Source organism: Lissotriton helveticus, chromosome 3_1, assembly GCF_964261635.1.
Source record: "Lissotriton helveticus chromosome 3_1, aLisHel1.1, whole genome shotgun sequence".
Lineage (NCBI taxonomy): Eukaryota > Metazoa > Chordata > Amphibia > Caudata > Salamandridae > Lissotriton > Lissotriton helveticus.
In genome coordinates this window covers 1,771,231,910-1,771,250,055 of record NC_136061.1, presented here as the reverse complement: position 1 = coordinate 1,771,250,055, position 18,146 = coordinate 1,771,231,910, and the positions used below count along the sequence as shown (strand labels likewise).

The 18,146-nt window shown below is 45.4% G+C and overlaps 1 protein-coding gene across 1 annotated transcript in view; it reads left to right on the top strand.

Moving 5' to 3' along the window:
• TMEM222 (transmembrane protein 222) overlaps window positions 1–18,146 on the top strand; it is a 139,563-nt gene that overhangs the window by 73,922 nt on the left and 47,495 nt on the right. Inside the window, exon 2 of the mRNA XM_078682612.1 lies at window positions 9,708–9,792. Coding sequence (XP_078538738.1) covers window positions 9,708–9,792 — 85 coding nt within the window. The remainder of the gene's footprint in view (window positions 1–9,707; window positions 9,793–18,146) is intronic.

The following is an 18,146-nucleotide window of genomic DNA, read 5'->3' as shown; positions in this document are numbered from 1 at the left end:
TGATATACGGTTGTAGAGTAGATCACGTGTTCATGACCTAAAAACAAAAAGAGGCCATATTCAATCACAAGTAATTTTGTGTATTTGTACTCGCTAAACAGTACTGCTTAATGTAACATATATCTGGGTTCACTCTTAGTCCACAGATCTATTTTACAAATCATAAATTACATTTATAGAGCTGCTTATACAATAGACAACCTGTACAGTCAATGCTCATGAAGTTAGTCCCGCAAGATGCCCACTCAGACAGCTACGTTTAAGTACAAAAAAAAGCCCATAAAAAGAACCGTCCTGTTTCGCGAGTTCTAGCTCATAGAGCTAGTTTTGTTTGATGCCCACTCTGGCACTACGTTTAAAGCATCTATCCATTAAGTTGTAATCCATCAAGGGGAGAACTGTCGTCACTGGCATCTGGAAAAACACTGGGACCAGATGAGCTCCCTACAGAATTCTTCAAGACATATGCGGAAATCCTTGTGCCACGCTGGCATGCCCTCTTCACCACTGCAGTAGGCCAAGCCGCCCTGCCACCCTCATTATGCATGGCTAAAGTAGTCTCCTTATTGAAACCGGGCAAAGACTCCACATCCCCAAGGTCTTACAGACCACTAGCGATCACAGACTACAAAATACTGGTGAAGATCCTCGCTAATCGGCTCGCGCCTTATATCCCCTCTCTGGTGCATCTGGACCAAAACGGGTTCATCCTGTAACACCGCTCGCAACACTCGTCATTACTTCAGGGTAGCTGAGTACTCCCCTCTGCACTGGTCCCCGCTTGGCCTGCCTGGTGATAGATCTCGGGAGAGCCTTTGACTCTCTCGAATGGGATTATCTCTTCCCTGCCTTATCCAGGTTTGGCATAGGCCCCTTCTTCCTTAGCATGGTCAGGCTGCTATACAAGCGCCCGAAGGTCGGCGTCAAAACAGGACCCTATATCTCAGACTCTATAAGAGTAGGTTGTGGAACATGACCGGACTGCCCGTTATCCCCCTCCTTTTCTCACTAGCAGTCGAGCCATTGGCAGTGTACATCTGCTCAAGTGTTGACATGGGTATCCCCCATGGAGACGGCACACACACAATCTCTCTCTACGCTGATGACCTACTACTGTATGTGTGAGACCTCCACTCCATCCCTCCTGTCTTGAACTTAGCGCTTTAATTATTCGCCATGCATCAGGACTGCGCATCAATGCGGCAAAGTCCATTCCCTTTCCTTTCTCGCTGACATCCCCATACCCGGGGTACTACTGGATGGGGTACCTGTGACATGGGGTACTGACGCCTTCAGATACTTAGGGGTACGCATATACCGGAACAAGGTAGACCTATTTGAGGGAAATGTCATCAGAACCAACTCTGCTAACCAGTCGCAGATTACCTTCTGGAAGACTCTCCCACTGGCTGTCTCCGGCAGAATTACCCTCACAAAGATGGTGATCCCCCTTCGCCTTCTCTACTACTTCACCACCCTGCCTATCTTCATTCCCCTTCCCCCCCCCACCCCCCTTTTCTGTAAATGGGAAGAAACTGTCCGGGATTTTGTCTGGGGGACGTCGAGGCATAGTCTCCATGAGAAAGCTTCATCTGGCAACAGGAAAGGGTGGGCTCCCAATGCCTAATTGCAGGCACTAATTCCTACGACCCATGACCAAGAGGACCGTCTCCCTGAAAATGTCCTTGTGTTTTTTTTTTTTTTTTTTTTTTTTTAAATTAAATAAAAACATTATAAATCCTCTGCGGGGGGATGGTGATCACGCCAATCCACCACAATGAAAAACCAACATATTTAAAAATATATATATGCCACAAAGAAGGGGGTTGGCCCATATGCAGGAGGGCCAACCCCCACCCCACCCCACACACAGACACACAATCACTTCCCTGATGACTAGTATGTTTCCTAGCTGTGGATAATGGCGCGGCCGCGATCCACGGACAGGAAACCCTTTCAGGAAGGCCTTGTCTGAAAGGGGAGGCTCTCACCTTTCAAACGAGGCTTACCTAAAGCTGGGGAGGCTGTTTTGGCATTTTCTTTCCCCTATGGTGTGGGAAACGAAGCTTGCCTGCTTCTCTCTTCCTCTCCGATTGGGGGGGGAAAAGTGACGGGCGGGGAGAGCTGCTTAAGCGATTCTGCGTCTCCCCCAGCCAAAAAAAAGAACTCTCCTGTGCTTTACACCAGAAGATCCTTTTAGCCTTCCCTGGTGTCGGCCACCGGGTGGGGGTGGAGGGGGGGGGGGGGGAGTGCGTTTGCAAGGGGTTAATGGACTCTCAGTGGCTACCGTTGTTTGCCAGACCTTTGGTACTGATCGTCCCAAGTGAAAAACTCCGGAGGTAGGTTGGTGCCTTGAGAATCCCTGTTATCCCTTGAGAATACCGGTTATGCTATTTTAGGAGGGTTTGTATATATTGTTTTGCAAGCTGTAACGTTGTACGTATTTAAACCAATGCTTGCTTTGTTACAAAACTTGTGCTCATTACAATAGGCCGGAGTTGCAAATGCTGACAAACCAGTGATCAAGGTAGTAGGCCTGATTGGTTCATTGGAAAAAGTTATGCCAGGTGCCAAAGGTCTGATCTGTTTATCATGAAAAGTTATGTCAAAAGCACTATGTCTGACATAAATATAGTGAATAGCATATGTTTTTTGCCGATGGCTATTTTCTTACATAGATTATCAGCTATTGGTGCCGTAGTGGCAAGGAGTATGGTGTTGGTCACTCCCTGACAACCAGGCAGATGGAAGATTTGAACTGTGATAAAACGTGTTAAACCCGTTTACAAGAAGTTGCATATTTTTTTTGACAAGTGTATTTTTTTACATATTTGTAATTTTTGGCATATTTGCCTGATGGGTGCCTTATTGGAAAGCGCAGAATACACTAGGACTGAGTTGTGTATGGTGACAATCTAATTATAAAGGCGTTAGGCCTGATTGGTTCATTGGGGAATGTTGTATTAGATGTTTTAGGCCTTCTCATTTTGTAATGAAACGTTATGACCAGGGCAGTAAGCCTGTCTAATATATTGTGAAAAGAAAAGAAGAGGTCTTTAATTGGGATTTCCATTACAGTGGGATTATAGTTTGTAGACCGACATTTTATTACATACATTCTTAAAGAATGCTGCAGCAGGCAATGAATTTTGTGTAAGTCACCCCTACCCCCTCTGACTGATCCTAGATAACCTCTCTTTGGAGGGCCTGGCAGGTGCAATTGTCTGCAAAACCCTTCTCGTAATAAAAACACATAAACACTACATACATACCTATACATAGAAGGCCTTGGGTTAGCCCCCTTCTATTTATTCGAGTCCCATTTACATTCTACGTCTCCCTATGGCAACATACTGCAGAGGGCCGTGGGTTAAACACATTTCTGCCATTGTTTACCTATGCATGACTGTATTTTGCTTGATCATATTCACATTTGCCTGAAAATTAGTGCACTTCAGTGTCTGGGCCTGTGGGGCAGTACTTTAGTTTCCTACTTCTTTCTTTTATAGATACCCTTTCATTTCTTTCCATCTTTTTTTTCTTTTCTTAAAGAATTTTCTAGTTCTCCTGGCAGTTATATTAGACTGCCTCTTGCGTCTCACTTTAGCTGCAGTCTGCTGCTTCCTGTGCAGCCACTATTACTAAACAAGAGGGCCAACTTGCAATGGTATTTTCCATAGCGTATCATTAGTTTTGTTCCAAAATGGCCTACATGTTTAAGAGCATAATGCTTGACGTCCTCGGTCAGTGCAACGATACACAATACACTTTAGCATTTAAAGATGGCCTCTCAGTGTGTTGTTTACTGAGTTGCACAGTGTCATAGTTTTTGCCACTCCAAGATGGCAAGTACACTACTTCTTAACGTGGCAGATATTTTTAATATTATTTTCGTCTTTTGCAAGCATGTGCCTACAAGTTTAGTTGGGAACATATATTTTTTCTATTTTTATTCTAGGGACTTATCTTGCGTTTGCTTGTTGAGTTTTTTTTTTACTTCATATTGGTAAGTGAGTAAATGCAAAAATTAGCTAACCGCAAAAATTAGTAGAAGGATAAATGGACAGAAAAGCGTAAGGATGAGTAACATACGAAGTGCATTTACGTAATGTATGTCTTTTCCACTGCTTGTTATTAGCACATCATGAAGGTGTGTGCGTTTCCTTACTCTCTCCTTTTTATGCTGCTCTCCCCTCTCTTCCCTGCTCCCAAATAATTTTTTTATTAACATTTCAGCAATCACCTACCCAGCTACCACTGTGCCACTTTTTGGCATCGTTATCACTCCACTTGCTTCTAACAGCCTTCTCCCCTTTGCGTTTTTAGGTCTCGGTAATATCCGGTCTGCCGAAGGCAGAACCGGAAGTCCGAGATTTATTGTTAGTAAGAGGGCTGCTTTATCCCTCCCTCTTTTTGGCTCTCCCTCCATTGGCTGGCTTCCTAAACGGAGGCCAGCCATTGGAGGAGAGAGCCGTCCCTCCGAATAGGCTCCGTCTTTTTCGGATTTGGGGGCGTAAGTTTTGCTGTTCTTTAGACAGTGACGTAGTCTGTCACTCAGAACCACAAAACCACGCCCCCGATTCCGAAAAATTCGAAAACTTCTGGCCGCCATTTTACGGCTCCTTAAGATGAGGTAGGCTTGCTGTCCTCGTTTCCCGCTGTCTTTTTCCCGCCCCCCTCCCGCTGTCCGTGTTTGTTCCCGCCCTCCTCCCGCTGATTAGGTCGGCCGTTGTATTCTTTCCCTGCCGTGGTCTTTTTCCCGCCCCCCTCCCGCTGTCCGCGTTTGTTCCCGCCCTCCTCCCGCTGATTAGGTCGGCCGTTGTGCTGTTGTATTCTTTTTCCCACCCCCCTCCCGCTGTCCGTCTTTCTTCCCGCCCCCCTCCCGCTAAATAAATCATTCAGTGGTGATAGTAAGTTTGCAATCTTGCGGAACTGCAAGCTTTTTTTTCCGGTGATGGCGCCCCCTCCCGCTGTCCGCCTCTGTTTTCGCCCTCCTCCCGCTGATTAGGTCGGCCGTTGTATTCTTTCCCTGCCGTGGTCTTTTTCCCGCCCCCCTCCCGCTGTCCGTGTTTGTTCCCGCCCCCCTCCCGCTGATTAGGTCGGCCGCTGTGCTGTTGTATTCTTTTTCCCACCCCCCTCCTGCTGTCCGTCTTTCTTCCCGCCCCCCTCCCGCTAAATAAATCATTCAGTGGTGATAGTAAGTTTGCAATCTTGCGGAACTGCGAGCTATTTTTTCTGGTGATGGCCGAGCTAAACTTTGTAGTTCCACCCCGCGATGTCACCCTGCCGAATGTTCTGCCTCCCTTGGCTTTGGTGTCGCTGCGCGTCATCCCAGGGTTGTTTGTACTCCGGGTTCTTAAAGGGGGTGTACTGGTCATTTCTGCATTAGGGAAAGTGTGAAGAAGTTATTTTATTTTACTTCATCGTGCAGCAATGTCTACGCCGGCACGGAGAAGACTAATGAGGGACTTCAAACAGTATGTGATCCGGACAGTTTTCTGTCTTGTAGCAAGGGAACAGGCTTAACGTATGCTCTCGGCCCAGGATTTGAGTCTAGTGGGCAACCAAGGTGGGCAGGTTGGAAGACTAATAATACGGACCTTAGCAGGGGCATTGTCAGCAGAAAAGTCAAACTGTTCAAAAAGAAAACCGCACGACTTGTTTGTGTTGAGAATCTGGTCACCCTATGGCACAAGGGAGGCTGGAAGAGCACTAGCGAAGGGGGAGCGCTGTTCTGCACTCTTCCTTTCAAGAAATGCAGCCCAGCACATTTGGTTGCTGAGTTGCACTGCACGAAATGTTGGTGCATCTACACCTAGTTTTGTGGACGACCATGCAGGTGCAGTCTGTCTTATTTGAAAACGAAGGGATGGGTTTGAAGTTGTCTTCGCGATGCAGCGCAGGCCTTTAGTTTTGACTTGCACGCTGAACATATTCATGGGTGAAGAAAGCCTTAATATGAGCGGAGCTTTTGTTTTGGAAAGATATTTCTTGTCTTGATCTGCCAGCCCTGCCTGCTGCTCCTCCATTTGCGGGGGCCAAGGCTTACTATGGGGTGCCTGTCGCCCCAGGCCCCTTGTGGCTAGGGTTAGTGTGAATAATGGAGCTGTGAATGTCCTTCCACAGCCGGGGCAGCACAAGGCGGCACATCTCGCACTGGGCCACTGGCCCATGGTATGTTATGCAGATCTACAAGAGAATCTGCGGAAGTGCAAATTTTTAGGTTGCTCTTTCTGTTCTGTTTTTTCCTAACCCGAGAACACAGCCCATGAAGCCGTCAGAGAACGTGACAAACTTCCGTCCTCACCAGTTTTTCTACGCAAACAACAACAGTCAGTAAACATCTTTGTGCCACGCATTTGTTCACTACAAGTGTCTGAAGCCCTTGAATTAACAATGCTTTCCCTGCGTACCATCCCCAGCACCGTGCGGGATTACAACTAGTCTTCTAGCTCGCACGAGCTGTGTGGTAAGTTTTATGTAAATGTATTAACCCCTTCGACGCTCATGACGAGCTCAGGTCGTCATGGAGTTTCCATTGATTTCAATGGAAATTACATGGAAGATTATCATGGACCTTAGCATCCAAGTGGTTAACAAATATTCGTGACAGTCATTTCCTTTATCGATCTTCGAAACATTTAAGGCGCTGGCAGTCGCTCGCAACCAGCTCGTCAACCCAATGATTAACAGTGAATACAAACTCAGAATCTCTCCAACACTGCCTAGTAATCACTGGTGATCCACATGGGAGCAGCTATGCCCTGGCAGGGTCATCTTTCTCGTTTCTAAAGCTAACCCTCCCAATGCCTCCTGCCTCAGGTCCTTCAAGTATGGTGTGTAGTGCTGCACGGTACTGGCCTCGGGCTGGGTAAGGGATGCCAGACAGGGTCATCCTTCCAGCTCAATTTGTGATATCACAGCTGGCCAGACTCTTCCCAAGAACTAGAACCGTGAGAGTGGACGGCCATGGTACCGATCCCTGCTGCGTGTTTTTTATTGTTAAAAGCAGTAGATCAGTCACAGTTCAGGGCCTTGAGGGTGATTCAGTGAGCTAGTTATTGACAACTTCAATAGAACGTCCCCTTCTACAATTTCGTCTCCCTCCTCTAAACTTTCTTTCCCTTCTCCCAGTGGCTTAGGAAACAGACTCTACCAGCAGTACGTGTATGATTTTATATCCATGTCTTGTCACAATGACTGGGAGACCATCAGACTACATAACTTGCTTCTCAGTTGGTAAACTGTCTACAAAATGAAAATGTACAATCTAGTTCTGCAACTAATAATGCACTACAGGCCACACTCCCTTTGAGTCTACTAAACGCCATCCGCGAGTTCGCCAGCAGACCTGAAGATTGTGATCCTAAATCATTCCTTTCTCTTTAAATAAGAAAGCCATGTCCCAGGCTGACGACTCAGTACTTTTGTTACAAGCACCTTGCTCCAGTACTGGGAGCCTCTGCTACGTTATCAGGGAAGGTTAGGATAACACTTCAGAGCGTCAGCACTACTAACCAATGCATCGCGCCTCAATGCATTTATGGAATTACAAGACTAAATATAACATTCTATTCGTGCATGAATCTTCCTGTTGTGTATAAGTTGCATGGAAAAGTAAGTCTGTGCTATCGTTCTAGCATGCTCAGTAGTATGCCTCAATATCTGGAAGGCTGTCCCCCTGGCTGTGCTTGCTCCCCTGGCTGTGCTTGCTCTCCTGCCCCCTGGCTGTGCTTGCTCTCCTGCACCCTGGTTGTGCTTGCTCTCCTGCCCCCTGGTTCGTTGTACTTTCTCCCCTGCCCTCTGGCTGTGCTCGCTCCCCTGCCCCCTGGCTGTGCTCGCTCCCCTGCCCCCTGGCTGTGCTCGCTCCCCTGCCCCCTGGTTGTGCTTGCTCCCCTGCCCCCTGGTTGTGCTTGCTCCCCTGCCCCCTGGCTGTGCATGGAAAAGTAAGTCTGTGCTATCGTTCTAGCATGCTCAGTAGTATGCCTCAATATCTGGGAGGCTGTCCCCCTGGCTGTGCTTGCTCTCCTGCCCCCTGGCTGTGCTTGCTCCCCTGCCCCCTGGCTGTACTTGCTCCCCTGCCCCCTGGCTGTACTTGCTCCCCTGCCCCCTGGCTGTACTTGCTCCCCTGCCCCCACTGTGCTTGCTCTCCTGCCCCCTGGCTGTGCTTGCTCTCCTGCCCCCTGGCTGTGTTTGCTCTCCTGCCCCCTCGTTCGTTGTACTTGCTCCCCTGCCCCCTGGCTGTGCTTGCTCTCCTGCCCCCTGGCTGTGCTTGCTCTCCTGCCCCCTGGCTGTGCTTGCTCGCCTGCCCCCTGGCTGTGCTTGCTCTCCTGCCCCCTGCCCCCTCGTTTGTTGTGCTTGCTATCCAGCCCCTGCCCCCTTGTTGCTTGTGCTTGCTCTCCAGCCCCTGCCCCCTCGTTGCTTGTGCTTGCTCTCCTGCCCTTCGTTGCTTGTGCTTGCTCTCCTGCCCCTGCGTGTCGGTGCTAATGCAATAGGTCTCGCATATGCAAACGAATAAGCTATTGGCAATGTAAATGACAATGCTATTTATTTATAATTAAAAAAAATTGTCATGAGCAATGCCAATAGCTCTACCTTTAATAATGCCGAGACCATTGCATTGTAAATGCTTGTTTTTTCTGTTTTCCTGGCAGGGCACTTTCTTTCTTTGAAAATGTGCTTTTCCATACACTTTTTTAAAATTATAATTTACAATTCCAATTTAAATTTAAACACAAAATGGGTGCTTTGTTATGTGTCAACTTACAGAGGCTGCTGTAACGTCAAGACATATACGTCGTGTGCATGCATCAAGACATGCATGCGTGTACATCTCGTTTTTTTTTTTTTTTTTGCCGATGCTGTATCATATCTGTAAACAAACTTTTTCTTTTCTTTTTGCCAATGCAGAACAGCATTGGGGAAAACCCATTGGTAAAACCAAATGTCAGGTAACGCCATTGAAAGGAGAGACCTATTGACTTTGCCAATGCTTGGTTTTCTTTTGAAGTTGGGCTTGGTTGCGTTTAGGATACTGCTGGTGAAAAGTTGTGACCTTTTTCAATGGATGAGTTTGGTGACTCTTTAAAGATGATGAACTTGGTTGTGAGGAGTAGGGGGTGTGGATGCGTAATTGCAAGGACTGTGGCCAGTAAGTTACAGTCCTTCCTACAAGTTGGGATGGGATTCTCAAGGGTGATTAGAATTCAGTACTCTTGGGCAGCTTTCCTGGTGAGAAATGAGCTTAAAGGGTCTACTTGTGGCATAATTGTTTTTCAGGTCCATTGCTAGGTGTGTAGTCTGCACTGTCCATGTTTCAGTCTTTAGCAATCTCTAGCCTTTGTAGAAGAGAAAAGTTGTGTAAACTCGTCTAGGAAGGCATAGTGTTCCAGTACTGGGAACATTTAAGATACTTCAAAATTCATATTCACACACACAACTCGCAGCAATTAGGTTGGCATTTCTGGCTTCTGTGAACAGTGAAACCTTGTGACTCCTTTCAAGACAGTTTTGTGTGATTTTCGGAACCTCTCTCAAAATATTGGACGATACTACTTCTGTGCACTAAAGCTTTTAAATGCACTTTGGTTTTGTTTCGAATATTTTAGGGGCTTAATCCGTAGCTGTCTTTTCTCATCTAATTGTCATGAAAGCAAAGGTTGTCTGGAGTCTTCAGAGTTCTGACTGTCTGACCTCTCTTTCAACAGGTGGCTATTCCCAATCATCGGTCACATGGGCATTTGCACATCAGCCGGGGTAATCCGGGACTTTGCGGGACCCTACTATGTGTCGGTAAGTTTTCATGTTTGAGACCATGCTATGTTTTTTACGTTATCTGTAACGTCCCTTTTCTGTCCTAAAGCTGCTTCAAAGTGCCTACTGGTAAATAGAGTTAAAGGGAGGCGGGTCTGGAGAGAAGCAAAGCAGTGGACCCGTAGAACAAAGGCAAGGAGTGAAGAGGGGAAAGGCAGTGGACAGAAGGGGCAAAGTCTGGGATACAGGGTAGGGGCAATGTGGTGATGGGAGAGGGAGTGGTACATACAGGAGAGTAGGGTTGTGGGAACTGCAGTGAGGACATGGGTGTTAGGAGCATGTACATGGATGAATGGGAGAGCTCTAGGCAGGGTCAAGAGAGGGTGGAGAAAAGCAATTGGGGATGCAGTGACATCAATAGTGAAACAGATGGGACAATAGATGAGACCGCAGAGCATTGGTGACTGAGGAGGAGAATTGGCAGGTGAGTAGAGAGGTGAGGGCAGATGAGGATCGGGTGGAGCCAGTTGACGCAGGGCTATGTGAGGAGGTACCCAGAGCAAGGCAGTCTTAGAAGAGGGTGAAGACTAGGAAGACAATGGTTTGGCAGTGAGAAAGTGGGGACAGGAGTAGAGGTGGAAACTGGCGTGATTCCTATGGGGACATTAGAGAGAGAGAGAGGCAGGGGTGTGTGCTGCCAGTGGGGAACCAACAGGGAAAGGGGAACAGGAAAGTGAAGGAAGGTACAGATGAGGTAGACCGTGGAGCAGCAGTGACAGTGATGAGGCCAGTGCTTAATCTGGGTTAATGGTGCAGGTGAGGCCCATCAGCGGTGGTTTTGGGGACAATCGGTTATTTTTAAGTGACCAGATGTCCAGTATTCCCACAGACATTCCAGGTTTTTGGAGGACTGTCCCACTATCCCAACACCTTTCATAATTTTAAATACAAGCCGCGGTTTTTGGGACAAATGTCAACTCATCCTGCACAGCAGAATGGAAACGTATGCTCTCCTTTCCACAAGAAAAGTAATTTATCTGTTTCTTTCGGGCAGCTGAGGAGGCCGGCAAGACATTCACTGAAAAAACACAAACGTTAAAGGAAAGTTATAGTTGGGTGAAAACCTCTGAAATTCACCAGTTACAGTTCTGTCAAGTAACTTTAACTTGTGACCTGAAGTGACTATAACTCTGGCCCCAGCCATGCACAATTTTGTCATCAAAGGTGTAATTTCAGATGTAACCATGATGTTATCAATAATGTCATGGAACAGGTCATGAGGTATTTATTATGTGAGGTAATTAGCAGTGTGAGGCGAGCTCGTCAGTAAGTTACTTTAAGTCACGTGTTACAGTCATGTCATTTAGCTAGTGTCATTTTAAGTAAGGCAGACCTACTGGCTTTGTCTAAGAATTTCAAAATATAAAAAGCTGGTCTAAAAGATCACCTATATCAACCTATATAAATCAGACCTATTGGCTTTCTAAAAAAGTCACTGAAAGCTAAAATCAAATGTGCATTTTATAAATTCACACATTGCAATGTTTAATGATAGTGAGTGTCATAAAATACTTTCAATAAAGCATTTTATAAAAACATTAACAATTATTTAAGGCCTTTTTTTCAAACAGTTTTAAAAAGCACAACCACAGAACCTACCACAATGGATAGAGCATACAACTCTGGGTCGGAGTACTTTGGAAACATATGGTAAACTCTCCTGTTGTCATGCATTCAATAACCCAGGAGACCTGTTGTGTTTTTCTTAACATTTCTTGGGGGCTGCTGCACTCCCTGCAGACCTCTACAACATTTAAAAAAATGCTTGGTACCACTAAGATCCAAAATTATATATAAAAAGTCCTCAGTGGATTATGGGGTGCTTCTTGCTGGGTGCACTGAATGATAAATGAGTGGGCCCTGCCGCTTATTTATTATTCCTCGTTTGGAGTGTCCAGATGCCACCATGGTCACCGAAACTTTATATTAAATTTGAGGCCATGGAGGGAGCCCCATGCCAGCACCCATAGTAGGTGCCAGTGGGAGCTGGCCATTATTTTAAAGTGGGTGCCCCGGAGCCCACTCAGGCTCCCATAACATGTCAATTGACCTGGGGGAGTCCCCAAGGCCCCCGTGTTCCCTACTGGCTCGCTAGCAAGCACCCATCCTGGGTGCCAGCGGGAGCCAGCTTTATTCCGTTGCTTCTGCCTAGCAGGAGCAGCTTTTTTTCTGTGCTCCCACTGTGTGGGAGCAAAGTTGTGTTACCTTCCCAGGAGACTGCAGGCAGGGAATTAAGATTGTACTGCCTACCACTTTCTTCTGAGCAGGGCACAGCAATGTCCCCTGGGATGAGATTCCATGGGACATTGCTTCGATCGGGCTCCAGGACTGGTCTACAATTATGGGAGGTAGACCTTCACACACCCCGCCCACCACACATACACAAACGCACCCTGGGAGATGGGGTACCTGTGGCCTCTTTGAGGCTTGGGGAGGAGGTTGCACGCCCCCTACGCAAAATAACTAATTGCGCTGATTCTCCCGGGTCCTGGTCCACCCTGGTGGGCTTATATTTGAAAATGATGGGAGCTCCCCCCACTTTTTTTTAATCAGTACCTCATATCCGTGGCCTAGGAGAGTAGGGTATCCCTAGCCTGCCTCCCTTACATTTTTTAGGTTGAGCCTAGAGGCAGCGCACCCTGTAATCCCTCTGTGGGTTTAGACCATGCCATCCACTTTCTATTTGCTCTTTGGTGTGTCTTTCTGCAGTACTTTTTTACTGGTGGAACGCTATTCTTTGTCCCGCCATTGTATGTGTTTTCTAGTGCTTTTACGTTTGAATTAATTTGTTTCTTAAGGCACTCTTTCATTTGCATTTAATGGTCCTGCGACGACTCTTGCTTGCCAGGGGCCGCTCTCTTTTCCCTTTTAAGCACTGGAAAGCTTGAGTTTTCCATTGTTCTTTTGCCTTCTGGGAGCTAGTTCGACAACAGTGATTGGCTGAGGTGGCAGGAGCTCCCTCTGGACAGTGGTTGGCTGGGTGCAGTGCAGTGCAGTGCAGTGGAGTGGTGTGGTGTGCCGTACCTTAACCAGCTACCTTTCCTGTCAGTGAAGCTACTGCTGGTGGCCTGACCAGACGATCACCCCCACACTGGGCTTTACACCTGCTCTAACTACTTCAGCAGAGTGCTCCAACAAAGTACAGGGCACCAGTGTAGGCTTTGCTCGTCTGTATTTCGTTGCAATCGCTGGTTGAACAAATGATTAGAATGCATTTTACGTATGAAATGCAAGCAGCCCAGTTTTGGAATTCAGGGTAGTGTTACTGATTTTACAAATCAGTTAATTGCATTTAATTTGCTAAATGCATACAATTTTGTTTTGCCTCATGCCTGTCACCGATTGCCAGCCATAGATTCTCCAGAAATAGCATGTCAACTGCGATAGGGCTTTTTGTATTGCTTCTATAAACAATTTGGCTTTTCATAATCTTGAAAGTGTTATTTATTGTGCTGTTACAACAAAAATATCAGCAGTACTAGATTTTATGTTCTGCTCCGTCACCCTTTTTAACACCATCATTTCATACTCCATCCATCCGTGCTGTGAAAGCGCCCACATGCTTCAGGTTTGGTCCATAAAAACTTCCATCAATGCCCATACCACTTTTAGGTTTATTGGCTCAAAAGACTCGCAACATAACTGCAGACAGGTCAAATGGAGCGCGGAAGTTGCCATAAAGTATTATAATTGGAAAGCACAATCACCTAACCTGGGCATGCCCTCAATCTCTACAGTTATTGACTGGAATCTCCTAGCACAAAAGCTACTTTGTGCCCTGTTCGGTAGTCAACAAGGCACCTTATCCATAAAGTTCACAGCTACTAAACCATGGTTCACAAAAAACCTAAGGATGCTGAAAAGAACATTGAGCAAAAAGGTGCTATCACTTAAATCACCATCAAATTCCACCCTGCACATCGAAGTCGAAACTATGCGCAGCCAGTACAAAAAACAAATTTGGCTAGCTAAACAAAAATATAAGGAATCACTCCAGACGGAACTCTTCCAGGCGTGTCAAAACAAAAACTCAAAATGTTTCTGGATAATAAATAATTTGAATGGAAGCTCAGGACCAACTATGATAAATGAAACTAATGTCACCGCAGAGATCTGGATAAAATATGTCATCATTCTGTATAAAGCCACAACTAAAATGCTCAACCAACACTTGGAACACTTTCCTCTTAGCAAACAAAAGATCATACGACAGAAATCTGTGGCAGTGGATGCAAAACGTATCCAATATGCGTTAACATTCAATGCTACGAGAATAGAAATATTAATCTGGAAAAGCAGAGCTGACAGTGCCCCAGGTCCCAATAGCATCCCATCATTGGTTTACAAACATGACAACAATTGCTCCAGAGCTCTGGAAAATCTGTCCAATTGTTGCATAATCAGTGTATCTATTCCAACTTCCTGGCAAGGTTCAATCTTGCATTCCATTTATTAAAAAGATCCCTTCTCACTTCCCGACAGCTACCGACACATCTCACTGCTGGATGTTGTAGCAAAATACTTTGTGTCTCTCCTGTTGGAGGAATTAGAAGAATAGGCAGCTACAAACAACATACTGCCTTTCAACTAAACTGGTTTTAGAACACTGTCTGACACCATTGACAACCATGTGGCTGTAAGGATGCTTGCAGCAAAACAAATTAAGAAGAAGGAACAGCTCTATTGTTGTTTTATAGACTACTAGCTTACCCGTCGCGCGTTGCTGCGATCTCAGAAGAAAGGAATGTTGCTGCTGCTCAGAGAGATAAGTATCTCTCCGACATCCTTGTTATTGATTTACTCTGCTTATCTGATACTTGTATATATGTAAATAGGATGTTATTTAGTATTAACAGTTTCTATATATGTAAATAGGATGTTATTTAGTATTAAGTTTTTCCTATGTTTTCTGGGATTGGCCTATATCTTCTGAATACCTCAGAATGGCCTTTTAATGTGAAATTTCAACTTTTTTCTCTGGTTTGTGTACGCTTTCTAATGATACTTGTGTCTCACACTCGATATTGGCCCCTGTGTCTTTCACCCTAGACTACTTTCCCTCCGGTTCTATTTCGAACCGGATTAGGCCTAATCTCATTTGGTATACTTTTGAACGCGATCGCGAGAGCACAGCGCTTACACGCTCATACATTGCGCCCCCATCACGACTCTGGTTCATTCCAGATCCCGCATCGTCTCGCCAACACTCCGTCTCGGCACAACGAAGACTGATTCGACATGTTTGGGAAGCTTCTCCGGCCCCCTCAACGCGTGTAGCTACTCTCGAGGAGGGCCGGTTTACATTGGAGGAATTCACCTTCGGAGCGATTCTCGATGGTCGTTCGTTTGAGAAGAACGGGCTTGATCAGTTTGTATTCGAATAGCTTCTAATCTTGCTTTATTTAAAAAAAAGTTATGCCAGAAACCTTTGCGGGAGTGTACTCAACAACTTCCCAAAGATTCATGCCGATCGTATTACTGGTGTAGTAATGCATAAAGGACAGACAGACAGACACACATTTGTTTTTATATATATATATAGATAGCAAGACTTTTGACCATGTTAAATTGCCAACTTCTGTGGTCGAAATTCATAGCCTGGCAAATCCGAGAACCATTACTACAAGGCATTCTGGTGCTCTATTCTAATACATGGGCTAGAGTAAAACTGGGATCTCACACAGCTGTTTCTGATAAAATGAACATCGGACAAGACGTCGAGCACGGGTGCATATTAGCACCAGTTGTTTTTGATTTGTAAGTGAGTGACTTGGTACCCGCATTAAATCGAGCAATCAGCCATGCACCGAGATTAGCACATCATCATATGACCTTGCTCTATTATGCGGACAATGTCGTTCTTTTAAGCCAAAATCCGATGGGGCTCTAAAGACTGTTAGATGTTTTATATAATCACTGTTGTGCGAACGACATAACAATCAAATACGAAAAAACAACATCCCGATTTTTGGCCAGAAAAAGATCAAACAAGGCCATTGGCACCTTAACAACAATAGTCTGACTATCTCAAATAAATATAAATATTTGGGATGCTGGCTAGATGACAACGTATGCCACTTACTACACCTAAATTCATTAAAACCTGAATTGGCTTCATTACAATCTGCCTTTTTCTAAGATTTTTACAAGCACAAAAAAGTTCTCCTTTGAATTGATGCTGAAAATAAATACTGCCAAACTCCTTCCAATGCTGGCATACAGGACAGAGGCTTTACCTGGGAAATTTGGTGGCTTCCTGAACAGCTCACGGAGTACAAAATTTAGATCACTATTCAAATTACAGCATAACATCTCCCCAGCCCAGATCAGGATGGAATTGCATGAAGTGACCAACTAATTACTCAGAAGGCTTGTATCTTAAAGTAAATACACTCAGCACGTGTAGCAGAGCCAGGATCCATGAACAATCTCATTTGGCTGGAAGTTTTGTTCCCCAGTAGCTCATGTCAATCAAACGTTTAGGCCTGCACCCGTTATGTTGCACTGGAGCAAATAGGTGCGGCAGATCTGAGGAACTTAAAACTACAGCATCCACAGTTCAAAACAGCCTAGAACAGAAAGGTAAAAATTCAATCTCTTCTATCAAATCACCAGGCTTTCGCCAAAAGAGAACATGCTGTTTTAGTTCCCACCAGCTATGCCAGAAGAGCGCCCCAAAAATACATAATGGAACCGTTTTAACCACATTATAAAGTAAAATTCTACCAACCCTGGATGGGCTATTTGTCATCATTAGACTTACTACATGTACACCTGACACTAAAACATGCAGACTGCGTGGCCTGTTTCAGGAATCTTTACCACACCTGCTCTTGATCTCCCTTTCTCTCCTCGAGGATCGCACAAGATTTCTCCTGCATCTGCTGATTAAAGAGGGTTCACAGACACTTCCAGCGGTTGTTAATTATCTTCTGAACAATGCTTAGCCGCAGGCGATTTCCAAAATTATACATTTTTGGGACATAGCAGACAAATCATTGAGGAAAAAACATAATTTTAAAGGCCACAGCGTCTCAGGGTGAGTTAGAACTACAGTTACAAATTATGCAGCCAATCACTTGTTTTATTCAGACCACAGGTTTTTATCAACCCCACTGCTAACACAAAAACTATCGAAGTTACAAGAACAGGGTTTGGAAGGCACAGAGTACAAAAGGGGCACTCTGCCTGTACGCAAGAATGTAACAGCGAAAATCTAATGTGTGGTGCAACTGGCGAGTGGAAAAACCCTTTAACCGCTCTAGAATGTCCGGGAAGGCTGACATATAATAATGTAATTCCAACAAATGCCTATGCACACACCAGTAGTATAGTATACAGTAGTGAAGAAATTATATAAACATGTAAATACAATGTCCAAGACAACAAAAGTAATCAGAACTATGAAGCAATCGTTGATAAATTTTCAGAATGTTTAATGGTTCCACAAACAGCCGACACGTGTTTCATCGCGTTGGTACAAATCCCACGCGACTCCTCAGGGCTGCGATGTGTGTCGCGAAGAATAAAAGGTCGCTCCACCGGTGATAATTCCGCCCCGGCAGGGCACGAGACCAGAACAGGCTGAAGAAAATTGTCCCGTGTTCCTAAGTGTCCACACTTTGGAACACGGCGACCCGGGAGACAGGATTGTGATTCACGTCGGAAAACGACCTTACTGCGAGTGATCCCCTCCGGTGTATGGTTGACATTACCTACTCCCGGGCATCTAATATTGAAGATCGCCGCACGAGCGCGACCCCTACCAGTACCGCTCGTCTTAGCAACGATACTTGAAGACACCTACCAGTGGTTATAACCACTCCAATTCGTACATACTGTGCAACCTTTACCCGAGTCGCCTGTTTTGAGTTGAAGAACAATTTTCATCAGCCTGTTCTGGTCTCGTGCCATGCCTGGGCGGAATTATCACCTGTGGAGCGACCTTTTATTCTTCGCGACACACATCGCAGCCCTGAGGAGTCGCTTGGGATTTGTACCAACGCGACGAAACACGTGTCGGCTGGTTGTGGAACCATTAAACATTCCGAAAATTTATCAACGATTGCTTCATACTTCTGATTACTTTTGTTGTCTTGGACATTGTATTTACATGTTTATATAATTTCTTCACTATTGTATACTATACTACTGGTGTGTGCATAGGCATATGTTGGAAGAAAAGTACATCGACTATCATGCTTACCGCAGGAGGCACTGCAATTTCATCACCAAGAGTGAAAACTATCTGCCTTATATGTTATTGGAAATGCACATTTCATACAGCACAAGTGTTTTTTATCAAAACACACTCTAAAACCCTCTCCTCTACA